The 21464-nt window shown below is 40.4% G+C and overlaps 1 protein-coding gene across 1 annotated transcript; it reads left to right on the top strand.

Moving 5' to 3' along the window:
• Positions 1–19283: 19283 nt before the first annotated feature.
• On the top strand, positions 19284–19694 carry LOC118568947 (histone H3.1-like). Its single transcript, XM_036166526.1, has one exon. The coding sequence runs from the start codon at positions 19284–19286 to the stop codon at positions 19692–19694; it is 411 nt and encodes a 136-aa protein (XP_036022419.1).
• Positions 19695–21464: the final 1770 nt, after the last annotated feature.

Below are 21464 nucleotides of genomic sequence, written 5' to 3'. Positions count from 1 at the left end.
CAGTCTGGAGAAACAGGATCAGCTGAGGAATTGGCAAGGTGAGGTTGGCTGTGGCTTGTTCTGCTTCTCTGATCTTCCGGCATTTACCTGAGTAACTGGCACTGGGCTTGTTTTTTATTAATAAGACCATTTCTAAATGAAATTGCCAAATAATGGGGGAACCACAATGACCATCTCTTGTTACCAAATGGAGCTTCCCATACAAGGATTGGTTTATATCTAATTGAGTTGTTAGCCAAAGGTGTCAAATGGGAATCCCCAAACAACCCAGGCTATTGGCAAGGCTGTAAGTTGCCCTCCACAAACTGTACCCAAGGCTCCATTGCTGAAGACAGCACCAATACAGCTCATTGAACATGGTGAAGCCAAGTTAGTGTCTACATAGACCCTTCACCCCTTTGTGCTAGCATTTTTTGGTACAGGATGCATCCTACCAAAAGCAAAATACCAACCCAGCCACAAACTGTTTGATCAACAATAGTGCTCTGCCTGGAAGAAAAGTATGGAAATGATGGTACAAAGCTTATGGGAGTAACTAAGCAATATCTGATTTGATTTAAGACAAACTCCATGAGATGCAACTCATACTCAACACTACGTAGGTGACCAAGAACCTGAGACTAGATAACCCAGTTACCTAGATTTTAAAAAAAAATCAAAAATCAAAAACAAACCAAAAAAAGCACCAATAAAATGACTTCTAATGACATTCTTCTTTACTCATAGATTAAGATTTTGCTCAGCCATTAGAGAAGCTTCCTCTTTCAGTGGATGGAAAGAAATACAGAGACACAAAGCTAGACATTATACAGACAGTGAAAAACCTAGTAACAGTCATCCCTAAGTGGGATTTCTCCATCAAATTCTTTTGCTCAGGGCTCAAGGAACACTGTGGAAGAGGAAGCAGAAAAAGTGTAAGAGCCAGAGGGGATGGAGGCCTCCAAGAAAACAAAGTCCTTTAAATCAACATAATCAAGGTTCATAAGAACTCTCAGAGACTGAAGCAGCCAGCACAGGGCCTGCACAAGTCTGCCCCAGGTCCTCTGTGCGTATATTATGGCTACCATTTTAGTGTTTTTATGGAATTTCTGTGTGTGCAAACAAGTAGATCTTTGATTCTGATGCTTTATCTTGGGCTCTTTTCCTTCTGTTTGTTTGTTTTATGCAACCGCAGTGTTAGTTTTTGTTTTTATCCTATTATATTATATTTTATTTTAAGGATAAAAAGAAAGGCGTCCTTGGTACCAGTGTAGTACTAGTTATTAAACATTACTTCTCACTAAGCCCTGGAGGCTACACCACACCCTGAAAAGGCAACAGAAAAGTATCAGAAAACTCGTTTTCTTGAGTTATTCCCACTAGCCTGTGACTGTTAGCCATTAAGTAAACCTTTGTGTTTCAATCTCCCTACTTTGTAAATGTATCACCATATATATATGTCGGGTTAATCTCTTACACACTTAAAATAAACCAGCTTATTAAATAGTTGGCACTATTCTCAGAAACTTCACATGTATTGCAGAATAAAGTTATAGAGACAGTGTGATTTTCACCTCTAACATCCTTAGTTACTTCCCCACTCCCCCTGCCTACTCCTGAAACCCAGGGAGCAGTAAGCACACAGTGTTTTGTACTTCCTGCCTAGAATTCACACTCTAGTAAAACAAGGAAGTGATGAGCATTTTGTTGTTTTAAAATAGACTCTTGGGCCTTAAGATGGAGACAATGTTATTAAGGAAAAACATTTAACAAGCATATATAAATAGAAAAAAAAAACCTGTTTCTCTTTTTTTAAATGATTTATTTATTTATTATATACACAGTGTTCTGCCTGCATGTATCCCTGCAGGCTAGAAGAGGGCACCATATCTCATTATGAGTGGTTGTGAGCCACTATGTGATTGCTGGGAACTGAACTCAGGACCTCTGAGAAGCCTAGGACCTCTGGAAGAGCAGCCAATGTTTTTAATGCTGAGCTATCTCTCCAAGTTAGGGGATGGGGGGTGAGAACATAAGGGAATGGGATGGTTGAGCTGGAACAGGGATGGAGTGGGAGAACAAAGAAAGAGATACCATGATAGAGGTGGACATCATAGGGATAGGGAGAAACCAGGTGCTAGGGAAACTCCCAGGAATCCATAAGGATGACCCCAGCTTAGGCTACTAGCAATAGTTGAGCGAGTGCCTGAACTGGCTTACCCCAATAATCAGATCGATGAATACCCTAACTGTCATCATAGAGCCTTTCTCTAGTATCTGATGGAAGCAGATGCAGAGATCCACAGCCAAGCATCAGGCTGAGCTCCAGGAGTCCAGTTGAAGAGAGAGAAGAGGGATTCTATCAGCAAGGGGCATCAAGATCATGTTGGAGAGACCTACAGAGACAACCTAACCAAACTAGTGAGAACTTATGACCTTTAGACCAACAGCTGTGGAGCCTCCATGGGACTGGACTAGGCCATCTGCATATGCTAGATAGTTGTATTGCTTGATCTGCTTAAGGGGGCCCCTAGCAGTAGGATCAGGATCCATCCCTGGTGCATGAGCAGGCTTTTTGGAGCTCACTACCTGTGGTAGGACACCTAGGACAGCCTTGATGCAGGGGGAGGGGCTTGGACCTGCTTCCACTGAATGTACCAGGCTTTGCTCACTTCCAGTGGGAGGCCTTACCTTCTTATAGAGGGAATGAGGGGTGGTTTGGGGGGAAAGAATGGAGGGGCAGAAGGAGGGAAGAGGGAGATCTGTGATTAGTATGTAAAATTAATAAAAACTTTATCATATAAAAAAAGAAAAAGCCACCAGCTAGATAGATAACATTCAAGATTCTAAAGGGTAAGAAGAAGGAAAAATGTTGGGGGGAAAGCTCAGTGGCAATCTGTTGGGGACTGTGTGTACTCCTTCCTCAGTCTCCATACTGGCCTTTGTCCAGGTTAGTTTAATTGAAACACCAAAAAAAGCATAGTGGCAGGGTATACCAGCCCGTTCCCCAGAAGTATGAACATGGCAGCTTGACTTGTTGAGGTAGAAATGTCTTGATAAAATAATGCAGCCTCCAGAGTCACCAACACCATCTGTTCCTTAGGACCTCCAAGAGAAGTGGCTGAAAATAGAACAGTAGATCTGAGTCAAGTCAAGGAGAATAAAGAACATACTGACTTTGAACCAGAGCAAACCAGCAAAGGCAGCATCTCAGCATGTGGTGAGCTGGCCAACCTCATCCAAAGGTAAAGAAGCACAGTAGCTCATAACCAGCCAGCCAGAACAGATGCCTGTTTCCAAGAACAAAGTGTTCCCTCCAGCATCAAGATGTCCTTTAAATTCCTCATGGCTGAGATGCTTGCTTATCTGAATCAAAAGTCTAAAATGACTAAGATTCCCCACAGTTGACCATAGTTAGTCATACTGCCTCAAATGACAGAGAAAAAAAAAAATCACACTATAAAAATACTGCATTTTTTTTTTGTTTTACTGAAACATGGGTTGAAATTCATGTTGGATATGCAAATACTATTTTATACTCCTTGATATAAAGTTATGTGAAAAAACTGTTATCAATACCATCTTCAAATGGACAATTGCAGGATTTTGATAAGAAACTTATTCAAAACATATTTAGCAAAATTTGTAATCAATAGTCAATATTTCTGATAATGAAATTCTAATTCTGAATCAAATGAAATAATGAATTGATGAGACTAGAAAATTAAACATTGTAATACAATATAATTAATTTCATGTATATATTGCAAAATGCTGGCAGTCTCAACATCATTGGATACAATCAATAGGAGACAAAGACAATCGAACACCCATTCCAAATATAGTCACATTCTGACATATTTATAGTAAAGACTTCAATGGGTGAGTATGAGAAGGACACAATTCAGTATATCAGATATATAATATGAGAGACTATGTTTGCAAATCATATAGATAGATAGATAGATAGATAGATAGATAGATAGATAGATAGATAGAAAGACAATAGATAGAGTGAGGTAATATATTGACTATATAAAGAACTCCTGTATTCAACAATAATAAACCTCAATTTTAAAATGAACACTTGATATGAATATACATTTTCCAGAGAAGACACATAAACGTCCAAAAAATATATGGAAATGTGATTACTACTGCCAACCATTAAAGCAATGTAAGTTATAAGTATGACAAATGGCTGGTATTAAAAATGATGAGTAGTTGATGAGAATAAGGAAAAGTAAACCCTGTGCACTATCAGGCACACATCCTGGCACAGTCACTATGAAGAACAGTATGGTCAGCCTTCAAAAGTGAGAAATAGAATCACCATTTGGCTTAGCAAGCCTACATCAAGATATAACTGCAAAGAAATTGAAAGCAGGGTCTCCAGAGTTATGCCTCTGCCAATGTTTGTAGAAGCAATATTACAGTTCACAAGCTGTGGAAAGTGTTCAAATGCCTAGCAATGAGTGAGTAGATAAAATATCATTTAGTCTTAAAAAGGGAAGGAAATTCTAATGCATGCTTCAACATGGATGAACTTTGAGGACATTATACTAAGTGAAATATACCAGTCATGCGAGATAGTTGATTACTCCACCCACATGTTACATCTGCAGTAGGCAAATCCACAGATAGAAAAGAGAAAGGCAATTGCCAGAGTCTGGAAAGAAGAAAGGAGGAGTCTTTACTTAATGGATTTACGGAATTTTGGTTTTGCAGGGAGGAAGGAGAGATTGACAGCACAATAATAAAATACTTGACACTGCAGAACTGGATGCTTGAAATGATTAAACATTGTGATTTATTAATGCACATTTTACCATGTTCAAATATATTTTTGGTGATTTGTATAATATCTAATTCCAAGATGTAAAATGGAAAATTACTTTCATAAAATGGTGTTTAAACATATATGAAATATCTTATCTATAAATATTGAGTTAAAGTGTGTTAACATATTAAATCAAATCTTATTTTTAGTCCTTTTTAATATTTATAATTATAAAGTCACACATGTATTTCAAAAAAACAGACATTTTAATGATTTTAACATTTTATCCCATTTCTCAACTTATGTCATATGTTAAATAAACATACTGTTAAATTTAATAACTATTCTCTTTATATATATAATGTATATATATTTATATATATATACATTTATATTAAATTTATGTCTAAATGTCCATGTATCCTCATCCACATCCATTGTTTAGAAAATATGCATGTTTTCACCTATATGAAATTATATCCACCTGAAAGTCAAATAGAAATGTATTAGTAATGAATATAATTATATGTGAATGTTGATATTAATCAAGATAGTCTGGCCTGTGTTGCAACAACAAATCATCCACAAGTCACAGGTGCCTTTTACAAAAAAACAAAAAACCATAAAAACAAAAACAACAACAACAAAAAACAGATTAACTTGAAGTTCACTGTCATTCAGATCAGCAAGCACAGTGTTTTATTCCTTTTGCTCTTTGCATCTCAACATGAAGCATCTTCAGTGATTAACACTGAGGTCTACAATTGCCACTGCCAGGGTACCTTAGAACAACAAGTTCTAGAGACTAGAAGCCCCAAATGAAACTATTGGTAGAGCCTCGTGGCCCTAGGAAAGAATCTCTTCCATGCTTTTCAAGTTATGTGTAGTGACTCTGATGGTCCATGGCTTGCAGCTGGGTGGCTTTAGTGTCTGCCTTCATGCCTCCTGGGGATTCTTCTTATAAACCCTTCGCTTCATGGGTTTATAAGGACATCAGTCATACTTGACGATGGCTTATCCTACCTTAGTTATTTGCATCTTAGACCTGATTTCCAATGTGCCCACTAGAGGTGAGAAATTTTTGTCCTTTTGGAGTACCTACTGTTATGGTTTGAATCTGTAATAGCTCCCATCACTCCCATGGGAAGCTTGTTCTCCAGCCACTGAAAGATGCAGAGCCTTTGTGAGTTAGAGCCCTGTTTGCAGAAGCAGCCCACTACCCCACTGTGGTTCCTACCAACCCTTTGTTTCTGCCTGTACTCTCTGTTATACCTGCCTGCGTGCCATGAATACAAGCTTTTGCATCTTTCTCTACCATAGACAAAGCTGATTTTGCCACTGTGTCCTCCAAGCCATGACAAGCCGAAATCACTCTCAAATTATGAACCCAAATAAATCCTTCCTCCTGAAGTTTAGTTAAGTATTTTGTCACAGTGATGCTGAAGGAATAATCTAGCTTACAACAAGGAAGACAGCATGGAAGAAGGCCACTATGGCTGGCACCTACTCACAAACAAGGGCCACCACTGGTCACATGGGTCCAATAGATGGACAATTTCCTGACAATTCCCCAGAAGGAGCAGAAATCTGGCTACAGGAAAAGTCTGCACATCTTTGTGATATTCAGTTAGAATTATACAAGGAAGAGGAGCACATTTGGATAACTATAGGAACGGTCTAAATCTTCTAAACATATTTAGTAGTTATAAAAATGGCATTTTATGAACCTAGCCTGATAATTATAATGTTCAATTGTTTGGTTTCTATTATGAGGTCAACCTTCTGAGAAATATCATCTACTCTTTCTAAGGTGATTTCCAAACACATCTATGAATTCTCAAATCTCATTCTAAAAGAGGTGGCATCTAACTATTTTCTCTCAGTCACAGCTACAGCTGTGACTCACTTCTAACAACTGGATATTGAAGAGCTGATGCTGTAAGAGTCTAGTTTGATTCTCAGGCAGAAAAGAAAGCAGTTGCCAAGTCTTTCTCAGGGTACCAACCTTGTGCTCCTTGACAAGACAAAGCAAGAGTTTCCACTGGCGCCACCATCCCTTGAAGCACATTTTGGCCAAAGAACAAAGCAATAAAAATGCTGTGGATCATCAAGGATGTTAGACATCAGTCATTTTAGTCTTCATAGTATCAATGAATTTTCCAAGTCTTCATATCTTCAGTTAGGCAGAGATATTGTTGAGCTGCACTCAGCCTGAATTCCTAACAAGTCACTAAATATTGAGGAAATTCTTTGTATAGTAGCAGACACTATGCTATTTGTATTTCCTTGGAAATATTATCTGAGATTAGGATCAGTTTGGAGGAATGAGATCTTCTTGGGTTGCAGAGGGATAGATTCTATTGACCAGGAAGTAAAAGGCCTACGTCCTTATGTTGCTTTAACGTATCTGAAAACTGTGTGGGAAGTATACTTCTTATTTATTACAAACATTACACAAATCCAATCCTTTTTTCTTTGTAAAAAGGCTTTATACACTATGAATTGTTATATATTGATTAATATTGAGCCTGGAAAATTTATCACATCTTCTTAAAATCTTATTTCAAAGGGAAAACATTAATGTCTTTACCTCCTTTTAAGATTCACTTTTTATTTTAAATCCTGATGTGTCCTTGATTGCCAGTCTAATTTCTTGTCATAATATTTTTATAATATTTTCCTAATCTCTGAATTACATAAATTAACTACCAAAAACTGAATTCTTCCTCTCCATCTTCATTTTTATCTTGAAAAAAGGGTATATTCAAATTTTATTCTATGCCTGCTGTTGTAGGGACTTAGAAAAGCAGTCCCATTGTAAAAAAGAAAATGTGAAGAAGATAGCTGGAGAGGGCAGAAAGACAGGCATTTGCAAGGAATGGTTAGTCTTTCTAGGGTGCATTTTACAACCTTCTAGTTATCTCACTGTTATTTTTGTGAATATTTGCTGAATATATTTTCATTTAGGTGTCATTCTCTGGATTAAACATGCTGCTTTCTTAAACGTGGAATCAAAATAACTAGGTTTAAGATAAATTTAGTCTTAGATCATTTATATAACTTCAGAATATTTTAGAAACCTGCTTTCTTACTGAATGTAAATCAAACACACCCTTTTTCTGTGACTCTTCTTACCAAAAGTGACCAAAAGACTTTATTCTACTTAGTAATTGGTAGAAATACCAAGTTCATCATTGTACTAATTTGCCACTAAAAGTTGATTGTTGTTGAAGACCAGTGACAGTGTAATCTCTTTTGAAAGGATGCTGTGGTTAAGTATTGTGTCACAAGCCTGTTTAACCCTGGCACTCAGGAGCCTAAGGCAGGATGATCACAAATTTGAGTTGAGTGAGACTCCAAAGATACTGTTTACTAGGAAAGAAAACCCATGCAATACAAAGTTAAGAGGAAAATTATTGTGTCTTGCAGGTGATGATATATTGGTTCATTGCAAGGACCTGTAACACTCAAGAGAGAACAGCAAATGACAATATATTTGCACTTTTGAAAAATTATAATTAATATTAATACAATATTGCTCTCTTTTTAAAAAACGAGATATTTTTTAAATATCTAAAATATTTTTAAAAAGAAATATTTATTCATTTATTCTTCTCTCTAAATCGCATACTGATCAAAGTTTCCCCTCCCTCCTCTTCTCCTAGTCCATCCGTCACCAAACCTCCCCTCACTTCCAGATCCACTCTTCATCTGTTTCCCTTCAGAAAAGAGCAGGCCTCCAAGGGCAAAGGAAGTTACAGTAAGACTAGGCACATACCCTCCTATGGATGCTAGGTGAGGCAATCCAAGTAAGAGGTAAAGGGTCCTAAGAATAGACAAAAGAGTCGGAGACAGCCTCCACATGTACTGTTAGGAGTCCCTCAGGAATACCTAGCTATACAAAAAGAATGCATGTGTAGAGGACCTAGGTCAGGCCTATACATGCTCTTTGATTGCTGCTCCAGTCTCTGTGAGGCCTGCTGTGGATATCACTCTGTATAAATAAAGTGCTGATTGGCCAGTAGCCAGGCAGGAAGGATAAGGTAGGCGGGACAAGGAAGAGGAGAAGGCTGAGAATAGGAAGGTTGGGAGGAGACACTGCCAACTGCTGCCATGAGAAGCAACATGTAAAGACACCGGTAAGCCACAAGCCATGTGGCAAAGTATAGACTAACAAAAATGGGCTAAATACAAGAGTAAGAGCTAGACAATGGTAGGCCTGAGCTAATGGCCAAGCAGTTTAAATAATATAAGTGTCTGTATGATTATTTTATATGTGGGTTATGGGACCACGGGGGCTTGGTGGAACCTGGAGAGAAGCTCTCAAACTACAGAGGCCCCTATCAGGCCTGTTTAGCTGATTCTGTGGGCCGTGTTCTTGTGATGTCATTGACTCCTCTGGCTCCTACAAGCCTTCCTCCCTCTCTTCCACAGGATTCCCAGAGCTCTGCCTAATGTTTGCCTGTGAGTCTCTACATCTTCTCCTATCAGTTTCTGGATGAAGCCTCTTTGATAACGATTATGCTAAGGTCTGATCTATTAGTGTAGCAGAATATTAGGAATCATTTCATTAACTTTGGGAGGGGCAGTCATGTTTGGTTATATGCTACGTCTTTGTGCTACCCATCCTCTGGTTCCTGGCCCTACAGGCAATGTCAGGCATGAATTCCCTCTCGTGGCATACACAGGTCTCAACTTGTACCAGGCCTTGGTTGGCCTTTATCACAAGTTCTGTGCTACCTTTATCCCAGCACATCTTGCAGGCAGGACAAATTTTAGGATGAGGGTTTGTGGCTGGGTTGCATCTATGTATTTTTGTACACACAGACACATTCATACATACATACACACACACATACATATGTCTGCATATATGTATGTAGCAAATACAATCAAAGTAAAGCAGAATATCTACTTGAGATGAGGAGGAATGAGAAGTGTCTCCGGAAGGGGTAGCTGGGAGGGCCAGGAGTGAAAAAAAGCTGGGAATGGTGGTGATGTAAATCAATTCTAACTAAAAACATAAAAAAAGATTTAGCTCTGATATTTACTGAAAAGAAAAAAAAGAACTGCAACTAAATTATTCAGGGTGAGTTTCTTTTGCTGTATGCATTACTAGAAATTCTGAATAAAATGTATAATAAGCAAGAATAGTGCTTTCTTATCTACTGGGGATCCATTTAACACTTCCAATGTAACTGAGAACAATTGTTTTGAGACAGAGACTCTAGAGTAGCCCATTCTGGACTCACTATCTGCTTACATAGTGATGATGTCACATGTTTGAGCTGCTGTGCCTGGTCCTGGGAAAATGATTAAAACATTTTTTCCAGATTCTATATCTAGACTGTATTATCATAGATTAATATTGAACATTATACCCTCATCGTGGTTATGTTTTTTTTTCTTGCACGACTATTTTTCTTGCATTATTTATATCATGTGTTATGCAGTGAGGTGAATGTGGGAACAAAAAAATCAAATTTAAAAACTGACTGGGAAAGAGCATGCTAATTGCTTCAGACCAGTTAGTTTTTTGTACATGCCCATTTAAAAATGAGAACCAGTTTCTTTTTAAACTGAGAGTCAGAGAGCATGGGTGCACAGATGTAGTTTTATGTATAAAGATTCCCATGCTCTTCTTCAACATGGGCCTCTTCATTACTTAAATTTATGGCATGCTTGTGATGCTCATGTGGAATTGTTCCCATGCAGTCAAGCCGACTCTTTGATGCTGTGCACATCCCACGCCCCTTCTGTCATATGGATCAATTTAAGAATATTATGAAAATTTGTTTTAGAGAAAGTATTTTCTCTTGGGGACCATCTCCTGTTTTAATTCCAACTCAATTTATTTTAACATATATTTCGTTCATAGACTTCTCTGATTCAACTTATTGCGAAAGATGTTTATTTATTTATATGATAATACCTATAGGTGCTATTCAATATATGGGTTTTTGGGGGGTTATTTATGGGAGAGTTTCTTATGGGAAACAATATGATAGAAAATTTAAAGTCATGTGAATATCATTGAAATTTTCAGCTGTGGGATGTTGTTCTTTGCAGTGTGAATATATGTTGCTTTGGTTGGTAAATAAAACACTGATTGACCAGTATCCAGCCAGATGAGGAGAATTCTGGGAAGAGGAGGCGGAGTTAGGAGTTACCAGCCAGGCACAGAAGAAGCAAGATGTCAAGACACAACTGAAAAAACTTAGCAAGCCATGTGGCTAAACATAAATAAGAATTATGGGTTAATTTAAGTGTAAGAGCTAGTCAGTAATAAGCCTGAGCTAAAGGCTGAGCAGTTCTAATCAATATAAGCTTCTGAGTGATTATTTTATAAGCAGCTGAGGGACCACACAGCTGGGTAGGACACAGAAAAACTTCTGACTACAATTGTCTTTATTCTGATGGCTATAAATGGATACAAGTTGCCTAACCAGAATAAATTACTGATTATAGGTTGTTCCTTATGCCTTTCACACCCAGCATCAGTTGCAATGTAATTGATAAAGGTGCATATACTTCCACTTTAGAAAACTAATAATGGATTGAGATATAAATGGCTATTCATTGGCACGTCTGTAATGTACTAGCTAAGAAAAAAAATAGCTTAGGAGATACTACATGGCAATTTCTGACAGGTCCTTTGATTTACGAGTGGTGCCATGATGGGCATATGGCTCTCAGCTGAAGAGAAGCGTAGTGCTGCATGAGTCCTTTCTCTGGAAGTGCACTGACCAGCACATCAAAGGAATCAACAGAGTTTCGAAGAGAATTTGGGAAGTGTCCAGATTGGAAAATAACCTTGCATTTACCTTTTGTCAGCTTCTTTTAAACTTTATCCTAATAAGTGTGGCTCCTCAAATTATCAAATAAGCACTTTGGAAGTTCAGCCTTTGAAATCATCGTCACCTCCAAAAACTTTAGGAAGCTGTAGCACGAATCTTAAAAGGTCTTATTAATAAAAACAAACCTGGAGCCAGATATTGGGGTGAATGCTGAAAGATCAGAGAGACAGAAGAGGCCACAGCTAACCTCACCTCTCCAATTTCTCAGCTGATCCTGTTTCCTCAAACTGGAAGCCTCTGTGTCCTCATCAGAATGGATCTCAGCTGAACTGCTGCTCAAAAGCTTAACAGACTTGAGTCCCTAGTTTTCACGCCTTATATACCTTTTTGCTTTCTGCCATCACTTCCTCGGATTAAAGGTGTGTGTCACCATGCCTGGCTATTTCCAGAGTGGCTTTGAACTCAGAAATCCAGACAGATCTCTGCCTCCAGAATGCTATAATTAAAGGTGTGTGTGTGTCACCATTTCTGGCTTCTATGTCTATATAGCAGCTGTTCTGTTCTCTGACCCCAGATAAGTTTATTAAGGAGCACAATATATTGGGAGACACAATATCACCACAGGAAGCTCTTTCCTAATTATAGAATGACATCTCAGAGCTCCCTTCTGCCACGCATTTCTAAAAGCTTTTCAGTTTTTGGTTTTTTTTTTTTTTTCCCCTTTTCTAAAGTTTAATGATAGAATGAAGCTCCAGGCTTCCAAAAGTCTGCAGCTGAACTGAAGTCAAGCCAGCTCTCTACTTTTATTCAATCTATTGTCTTTGTAGTAGTTTTTGATACTTGTGGCTTTTCAATCCTTTTATGAGAGAAATGTAGTTTTTATTTTCTCTTTTGTTTTTATGGAGACAATGTGCTCAAGCAAGACATGTTTTTCCAGGATTGTTTTTTTCCTCTTCTATCAGAGAAAAAAGAAAATAAAAACCCAAACCCAGAAACATCTGTTTTTCTTCAAGTTTCTGAGACTTTCCATGTCCATTCCTCAGTTATTACCACCAGTAGGTGATTTTTTTTCTAGGTTGTTCTTAAAGAGGAATCGGAATAAATACACTTGGGAAAATGATTTTCTGAAACCATTAGATAAGCCCTTCGGGTAAGCAAGCCGTTCTCAGTGTTTACCCAATACAATTGTGACCTGGGTTAACTTGCTCTTGGAATCTGCTTTTTGTTTGTCTCCTTCCATCCTGCTTTCCCCATGCATTTGAGAGTAGAAATGTTTGAACACATGGAAATGACCCTCAAGGTGGCATTATGGCCCGTGAATTTGTGTAAAACTTCAACATGTCTGCAGTAGAAAGCTAGTATAATAAAATCCCCATAGTCTTCACATTAACTTATGGAAGAGATCCTTGAATTGGTTTCATTTTTTTTTTCAGTAAAATGAGGCAAAATAAGTTCATAACTCATTGAACTTTTCTGAATTTCTATAAGTAGTGATATGAGCCATTTACTTCACAAATTAATGGAAGGAAATATGATGAACACTAGACTCAAAATCCAAAATAATGTTGTAATTAAATGGACAGTTCAGAACAGACTAGCATTACATTTAAATCAAATTTTCCATTTATTTCTTTTTTCATGACCATTTTGATACTAATGCATAGCACAGTTTTGCAACTGTTGGTGCACTGATGATTCATTTTAAACATGCATCTACTCATAGTTTATGTCTGTGCCTTTATTTAGTGTTTCAGATTCAAAAGTAGACATATGGTGAACATATATTTTAAAAGATATTGATGAAACAAAATGCACCAGTACCTGAGTAGATGGGGTTGAAGTTAAAACCTCATGCTTTGCTTATAGATAGGCCATCAGAGACAAGGGATTCCTGTTGAGAGTCCACTATATACAAAGAATAACACTAGATGCTTTTAGATTTAGTTACTTATATGCTTCTTATAGAACCAAGAGGAATATACATTCATTTCTCTGTACTGTTTTTTTTTTTTTTAATAAAAATCCTGGGGTTTTGTTTTGATGATACCTCTGTAACCATAGAGGCAGTTAGAAATAGAAGTCAAGTCAGTCTCCTCCCCCTCCCTCTCTCTCCTCCCACACCCTCTCTCAAACACGATCTTGATATTTGACTAGTTTGACCTGATACTCAGTAGGTAGTTCAGATTAATCTCAAACTCAAGAATCCTTCTCCCTCAGTCTCTCAAATGCTTGGATCACAGGTATGCCCTGCTGTCACCAGATTCAAAGTTCTTTTTTGACTCTCAACCTCAGACAGAGCTGATAGACTGCTTTCAGGGGCTGAAAACTGAAAACTGAAAGAAAATTAGGGGATTTTAAAAACTGTTAGTAATGTAGGCCGATTGATAAAAATGAGCAATGCATGTGGCATTGTAAGACGGTTTCATAACCTTCTACCAGTAATGTTTATTATGTTACAAGATAACAAGGAGTCTGCCATTGTTAGGATCAATAATCAGTTTGTGTCAAAATAGGAAGATTATCTCTGTGGGCCTGTCACAGGAGCCTTTCAAAATTGTCTTTAGCTTGTTGCAGAAGAGAAATTCAGACATTCTGAGCCTGCAAAGAATTCTAGATGAGGAAAATTGATGACTGGTCAGAAGTAGGTCCCTTGGGTAAGACCTGAGAGTGGCCTCTGGTTGCTGTAAGTGACCCGTGTCCAAGAAGCAGCAAGAGAGCAGGCAATCTGCTTTACTTCTGACAGGAATAGTAAGCCTGCCAAGTGTGTGAATGAACTTTGGAAGCAGATTCTCCTGGGAACTTCCAGCCTGGCTATGACACAGGACACAGAGGAACCAACAGGAGCATCAGCTAGTAAACAAGTGCATTTTAATCTGTTAAATTTCTGCAATTTGTTGGACAGCACTCAAGAGCTAACACATTGAGTTAATGGTCAAATGAACCTTGCTCATAGGTACAAATGAAACACTTTACTCCTGAAATTGATTGCTGACTCAGATACCTGGATCATTTTCTTATTGTTTTTATCCTGAGGCTTTGCCTTCACCTGGAAGGCTTGTCTTTGCTTAAGCATACTGATCTATGTCAAATCAGAATAGAGAATTAATTCTGTCACCTTTTAGTGTCTACAGCATTATTTCTCTTGAAAGAGAATCAAAGGTCATCTAAACTATGTTTCCTATACACAGAAACATTAAGTCATGTGCTGTGTGTGTATGTGTGTGTTTTATGCATATGTGATTGTTGTGAGTGATTACACATACCTGTGTATGCACATGGACACCAGAGTAGTGGGTCCCACCCTGTCACTCCAGTTTTAATTCTCTTGAGACATGGTTTCTCACTGAATTTATCTAGACTTGTGGTCAGCAAGTTCCAACGATTAATTCTCCTGTCTCTGCTTCTCACATTGCTGGAATTACAGACACATATAACACACACAGCATTTTTTAAAAACATGGGTGCTGGAAATCTGAATACCAAATCTCCTGTTGGCACATTTAGTTCTATTGTCCAATGGACCATCGCCCAACCCCCAGACCTTTGGTTCTCAACCAATGGGTTGCAACCCCCACTGGGGCTGCATATCAGATACCCTATCAGATATTTGCATTACAATTTGTAACAATAGCAAAATAACAGTTACAAGGTAGCAATGAAAATAATTTTGTGGTTGGGGGTCACCACAACATGAGGAACTGTATTAAAGGGTCACAGTATCTGGAGGGTTGAGAACCACTGTCTTAGAGTGTGTTGTTAATAAGAGACATAGACACCTGATAGTAAAATGCCATCTACAAAATGTCATTTGTGATAGAAGTAAGTCATCACACAAGAGTATCTTGTTCATTGTTAGGAATTAGAAGTGCTTTCAATGTACTAGAGTGTCTGGCAACTTTGTTTGAAAGTCTTGTTTTCATTAAAATGGCTTCGGCTGAACCTTTCTTAGTTACTTTAAAATTCCTTTCCACTCTCCCTCCTTCTTCCTGCCTCCAGCCACCATGCTTAAAACATCACTGGTATTTTGGCAAATGAGGCAAGATTAAAAACAAAGTCCTTGCCGAAATTTCTTCAAGCATCTGTCTAACAATAACACAGAATGTGTCGATGGGCATGCTCTCTTCTTGCTGCTGTTGTGCGTGGATTTTATCCACCTTTATTCCTCAAGACCTGCTTATATTGCATGTTGCTCTAACTGGTTTCATTATCCCTTTCCTGGAGCTTTATGTCTCATGAAGACTCTAACTGCTGAGATGCTCTAAGCAAGTCAGCAACAGCACCTGAAGCATCATGCCTCCACTTCTTCAGTATTTCCTTAGTCAGTTCCTCCATCATTGTGGCACTCTTTCATCCATTCTCATTGGCTACTGGTGCTGTATAACAAAGCCACCTATACTCAGTGCTATAGAGCTGCAACAACTGTGTCACATGTCACTCTGTGGGTCAGGGATGGTTTGTGTCTGTCCCATAAGGCCTGGGACCTCAAGTGAGGGTGACTCAAACATCTGAGGCCTGAATCATTTGCAAGTTTCTAAAAACTGGTGAGTTGGCATGACTCAAAGGCTGGGTGTGGCTAGGACTATTTCCTGGAGAATCTAACCATGATCTGCCCCTGAGTCTTAGGATATTCCCCACATAATCCCCATGTCTTCTAAGAGAGCATACCAAAAGAATATCCAAAGGGGAATTTCAAATGACCAGACCAAAAATCACTGAGGTGCTTATGACCTAGAAAAAATAAAATGAAATGTGCACAGCAGTACATCTGCTGTGCACTGCACAGCCATAAGTCCACTAGGGAAAGGTGAATCAGTAGCTGTTATTGGTGGGAGAGTAGCAAGACACACTTTAGAAAAATACTTTAAATAGTCTTATTTGCCCTCTGCCCACAGTTCACAACACACCTGCACTTTAAATAATAACACCCAACTCCCCTCAAAGTCTCACTGCATTGTGAATTTCAGGCTCAAAATCCAAATTTTTGTCCAAATGAGCTGAAGTGTTAGTGAGACTCCCCGAAATCGTACCTCTAGTATGATTTCCCTCAGTATGACTTGGGAATGATACAAATCTATTTGTTCCTCAAACATTAGTTGCACAACAGCAACACAAATCCAAGATTAAACTAAAATTCTAATTAAAAAACAGCATCATGGTTTCATAATAATTGAGAAATCCAGCAGAGAACATGTATTTATTTCCTTGATTGAGCCACATCTGCAACCTAAGAGATGAACTGTGTGACTGTTAGGGTCATCATGGATTCCCTGCGCTGTTCTTGCCATACTCTTTCTCTACATACACAACTGCTTAGTCTACAACTGAACCAAAATTCACAGCTGTTTGTTTCTCTTAACAACTTTAATATTCTCATTGTACATGATGTTGGGTTTTATAAAACTCTTTCAGATAAATCATGTACATTGGCCATATTCATCCTTCCCTGTCATTCATGTATAATCTATATCCTCAAAGAAGAGCAATTACATGTTTCTGAGTCTGGCTTATTCTGCTTAATATGATGATCACAAGACTTGTCTATTTTCCAGCAAATGACATAATCTGATTTTTCTCTGGGGTTGGATAAAATTTCATTGCAAGCATGCATGTGCGTGTGTACATGTGTGCACATACACACATGCTAGTGTATGCACACACATGTATGCGCATGCCATTTTCTTTACTCTGTCATCTTTGATAGACACCTAGGCTGTTTCCACAGCAAGGCTATTTGAATAGTGTTGGAATAAATATGCATACACAGGTATCTACAAATAGTCATGTGCAGGTATCTAAGTAATATGACTTAGAATCTTCTGAGGATATACTTATGTGGGTTATAGCTGGATAATACCGAAATTCTATTGTTCAGTTTTTGAAGACCCTCCACATTAATTTCACATTGGTCACACTTTACAATCTACCATTAGTTTCCCACCGGCATGTTTATTATTATTATTTTATTTTATTTATGACAGCCATTCTGACTGGGGTGGCTAGAATCTCAGCATAGTTTTAATTTACATTTCTTTGTTTGATAATATTTTTTCATGTTTATTGACCATTTTCACTTCCTGTTTGGAGAACGGTATGTTAATTTCATTAACCTATTATTGAACAAGTTGTTTAGAGTTTGTGGTAGTTAGGTGGTAGTTAGGTATTTTTAATTTATTTATAAATTCTAAATAGTAATCCTCTGACAAATATTTGACTACAAAGATTTTTCTTATCCTGTACAGATTTTCCTCACTGACTCTTTCCTTTGCTGTGCAGAAATTCTATAATTTTATACATTCTCACATGCTAGTTCTTTGGGTTTGGGTTATTCTTTGAGCTAGTAGGGTACTCTTCCAAAAGCCTATGCCTAGATTTTGGAATTTTTTATTTGTTTGTTTGTTTTGTTTTTCGAGACAGGGTTTCCCTGTGTAGCTTGAGCCTCTCCTGGAACTTACTTGGTAGCCCAGGCTGGTCTTGAACTCACAGAGATCCACCTGCCTCTGCCTCCTGAGTGCTGGGATTAAAGGTGTGCACCACCACCGCTCCACATAATTTTTTTTTTTTAAGCTGGGAATCGAAACCAGGGCCTTGTGCTTGCTAGGCAAGCACTCTACCACTGAGCTAAATCCCCAACCCTGATTTTGTAATATTTTGCTTATGTTTTCCTCTGGCACTTTCAATCTCATGACTCACATTGGAATCTTTTCTACATTTGGAACTGCTTTTCTGTAGCGTTAGGAGATCGGCTCTTAATGAAAGCCCCCCCCCCCGGTCCCAATAACTTAGCCTAAGAAACGCCATTCTGCAAGGCAAGTACCAGAAAAACAGGAGTTCATAACTGTGGTCGGCCACCTGGCCTTGGGAGAGAAACCGTTGAGTCAAAACAGGATATCTGTGGTTGGCCACCTGGCCTTGGGGAATAAACAGTTGGGCTAGGGGCTAGGAAAACACCCACTGTGCCCTAGACAAGGCCAGGTCAGCCACACACAACAAATTTCCGAGATGTCCCCAAGTTCACCCTGGCCTTATTTGAATCAACCAATGGGAACCCTGTAACTATGCTTCTCACTTCTGTAACCGCGCCTCTGCCCCTGGGATCCTATAAAAAGTCCCCCTTTCCCTAGGAAGGCGCGCAAGTCCTCCGAGAGACTTTGTCGCCCCAGGTACCTGTGCATTTAAATAAACCCTCTTGCTGTTTGCATCTGATCCGTGGTTTCGGCGTGTTCCTTGGGTTCGGGGTCTCTCCTGAGGGAAGATCTCCAGTGGGGGTCTTTCATTTGGAGGTCCCACCAAGATAGAGACCCCTCCCTGGGACCACTGACCCACCCTCAGGAGGTAAGCCGGCCGGCCTCGATATATGTCATCCCTGTCCTGTCTGAGTGTTGTCTGTCTGTCTGCGCGCATCTGATAATCTGTCTGTGGCGGTGGGGGCCAAAAGGAGCTGATGAGCTCGGACTTCGCCCACCGTAACCCTGGAAGACATTCCACGGGTGTCTGAAGTCCCCTCAGGGGCACGGTTTTTCGGGGCCACTCACGTATCCGAGGGATACATGGTGTTGGTTGGAGATGAGGGATCCGGACCCTCGCAGTCTCCGTCTGAGTTTTTGCTTTCGGTTTGGAACCGAAGCCTCGCAGCGCGTGTCAGTCTTATTTGCGTTTGTCTGTCGTTCTTCATTTTCTGTTTAACCATTCTCCTCTCGGCCTGAGATTTCTGTTACTCTCTTTCCACGATGGCTCGCACCAAACAGACGGCCCGCAAGTCCACCGGCGGCAAGGCCCCACGCAAGCAGCTGGCCACCAAGGCCGCCCGCAAGAGCGCCCTGGCCACCGGCGGCGTGAAGAAGCCACACCGCTACCAGCCCGGCACCGTGGCGCTGTGCGAGATCCGGCGCTACCAGAAGTCCACCGAGCTGCTGATCTGCAAGCTGCTGTTCCAGCGCCTGGTGCACGAGATTGCGCAGGACTTCAAGACCGACCTGCGCTTCAAGAGCTCGGCCGTGATGGCGCTGCAGGAGGCCTGCGAGGCCTACCTGGTGGGTCTGTTCGAGGACACCAACCTGTGCGCCATCCACGCCAAGCGGGTCACCATCATGCCCAAGGACATCCAGCTGGCCCGCCGCATCCGCAGGGAGAGGGCGTAAAAAGTCTAGTGTGTGTAACCCCCTCTCGCCCCTCCTACCTCCTCCCTTTACCCTGTTCTCCCTCGAAAGGATCCCCCTAAGACCCCTGTCCTTCCCCCAGACCCCAATTCACCTCTTATTGACCTCCTGACAGAGGACCCACCGCCATACCTGGGGAATCGGGGACCAGAGGAACCGGCGGCCCCCGCGGCGGCGCCAGAGGGACCGGCGGCCCCCGAACATCCTCTGCAGAGACAGCAGGAGGAGGAGGCTCCAGCTCCCTCCCCAATTGCCGGTCGCCTACGAGGAAAGCGCGACGAACCAGCCAAAGAATCCAGGGCCTTCCCCCTCCAGGAGGGCCCCAATCACCAGCTCCAATACTGGCCATTTTCAGCCTCTGATCTTTACAACTGGAAGCAGCATAATCCTCCTTTCTCTAAGGACCCTGTTGCCTTGAGACACAGACCGAATGGTGTTTGGACCAGTTGTCTCCCTCAACCCCGCAACCCTGCTGCCCTTGCCAGACCCATCCGAGGAGCACAATTGCCTCCAGATTCTGGCGGAGGCCCATGGCACCCGCTCCGACCTAACAGATCAACTGCTGCCGAACCCAGATTTCATCTGGTTCATGGATGGGAGCAGCTTCCTCCAAGAAGGAGAACAGAGGGCCGGAGCAGCCGTCACCACTGAATAAGAGGTAGTTTGGGCCTCGCCGCTGCCGCCCGGAACATCTGCCCAAAAGGCAGAGCTGGTCGCGCTGACCCAGACCCTCCGGATGGTGGAAGGTAAACCTCTTAAGGGCTTTGTTCCTCCCACATCAGCTCAGCATTATACATTGTCCCGGGCACCAAAAGGATGACTCTGTTGTAGCGCGGGGAAATCGGCTGGCCGATCTGACGGCCTAGACAGTCACCTTACAACCCCCCAGGGGCGACCAGCTGCTGGTCTTGCAGGGACAACAGCCAAATAGGGATCCCATGCCCTACAGCCCGGAGGACCAGGAACTAGCAAAGAAAATGGGGGCGGAATGGAGCCCCGAGCGACAAGCTTACATCATGAATGACTTTTGGTTTGAGGAAACAGTTTAAAATATAGAAATTTGATGGCCTAGGCATGTCATGAGGGTTTGAGTATGTGATATTTTGGGTCTGAGGAAGTAGTTTGAGATATAAAAAAAAGTTTCAGTAAGTTATGAGGTTTAAATATAAGTAGAGTTTATATGGAGTCTAAGATGTAAAGGTTTTAGGTATGAGAATATAAAAGGAATATTTTGGAAAGAAGGAGAGTTTATGAAATGTAAGTTACTGGAATGTGTAAAAGCAAGTTATGAAGATCTGAGGATAAAAAGGCTTAAGTAATGATGATAAAAAAAATTGACTTAAGGTATATAAAAGAATGTTGCTTCTATGCAGATCATACTGGAGTAGTCAGGGATAACATGGCTAAATTGAGAGAAAGATTAAAACAGAGACAACAACTATTCGAGTCTCAACAGGGATGGTTTAAAGGATGGTTCCAAAGGTCACCCTGGTTTACCACCCTTGTCTCCACCATTATAGGCCCCCTAATCATCCTCCTGCTCATTTTATTGTTTGGGCCATGCATCTTCAACAGATTGGTACAATTCGTCAAGGATAGGGTTTCTGTTGTCCAAGCTTTGGTCCTAACCCAGCAATATCAGAGGCTCAGACAGTCAGAGATGGAGCTGACCCCTTGTTCTCCATCCTAAAATGAAAGATTCCATTTAGAACAAAAGAAAATGGGGGAATGAAAGCCCCCCCCCGTCCCAAT

The sequence above is a fragment of the Onychomys torridus genome, chromosome 17 (genome assembly GCF_903995425.1).
Source record: "Onychomys torridus chromosome 17, mOncTor1.1, whole genome shotgun sequence".
Classification (NCBI taxonomy): domain Eukaryota; kingdom Metazoa; phylum Chordata; class Mammalia; order Rodentia; family Cricetidae; genus Onychomys; species Onychomys torridus.
Note: the sequence above shows the minus strand (reverse complement) of the source record. Positions and strands in the feature narration are given on the sequence as shown.

Excerpts from the sequence above, each read along its gene's own strand:
- LOC118568947 (XM_036166526.1), top strand. The coding sequence starts at position 19,284 with ATGGCTCGCACCAAACAGACGGCCCGCAAGTCCACCGGCGGCAAGGCC.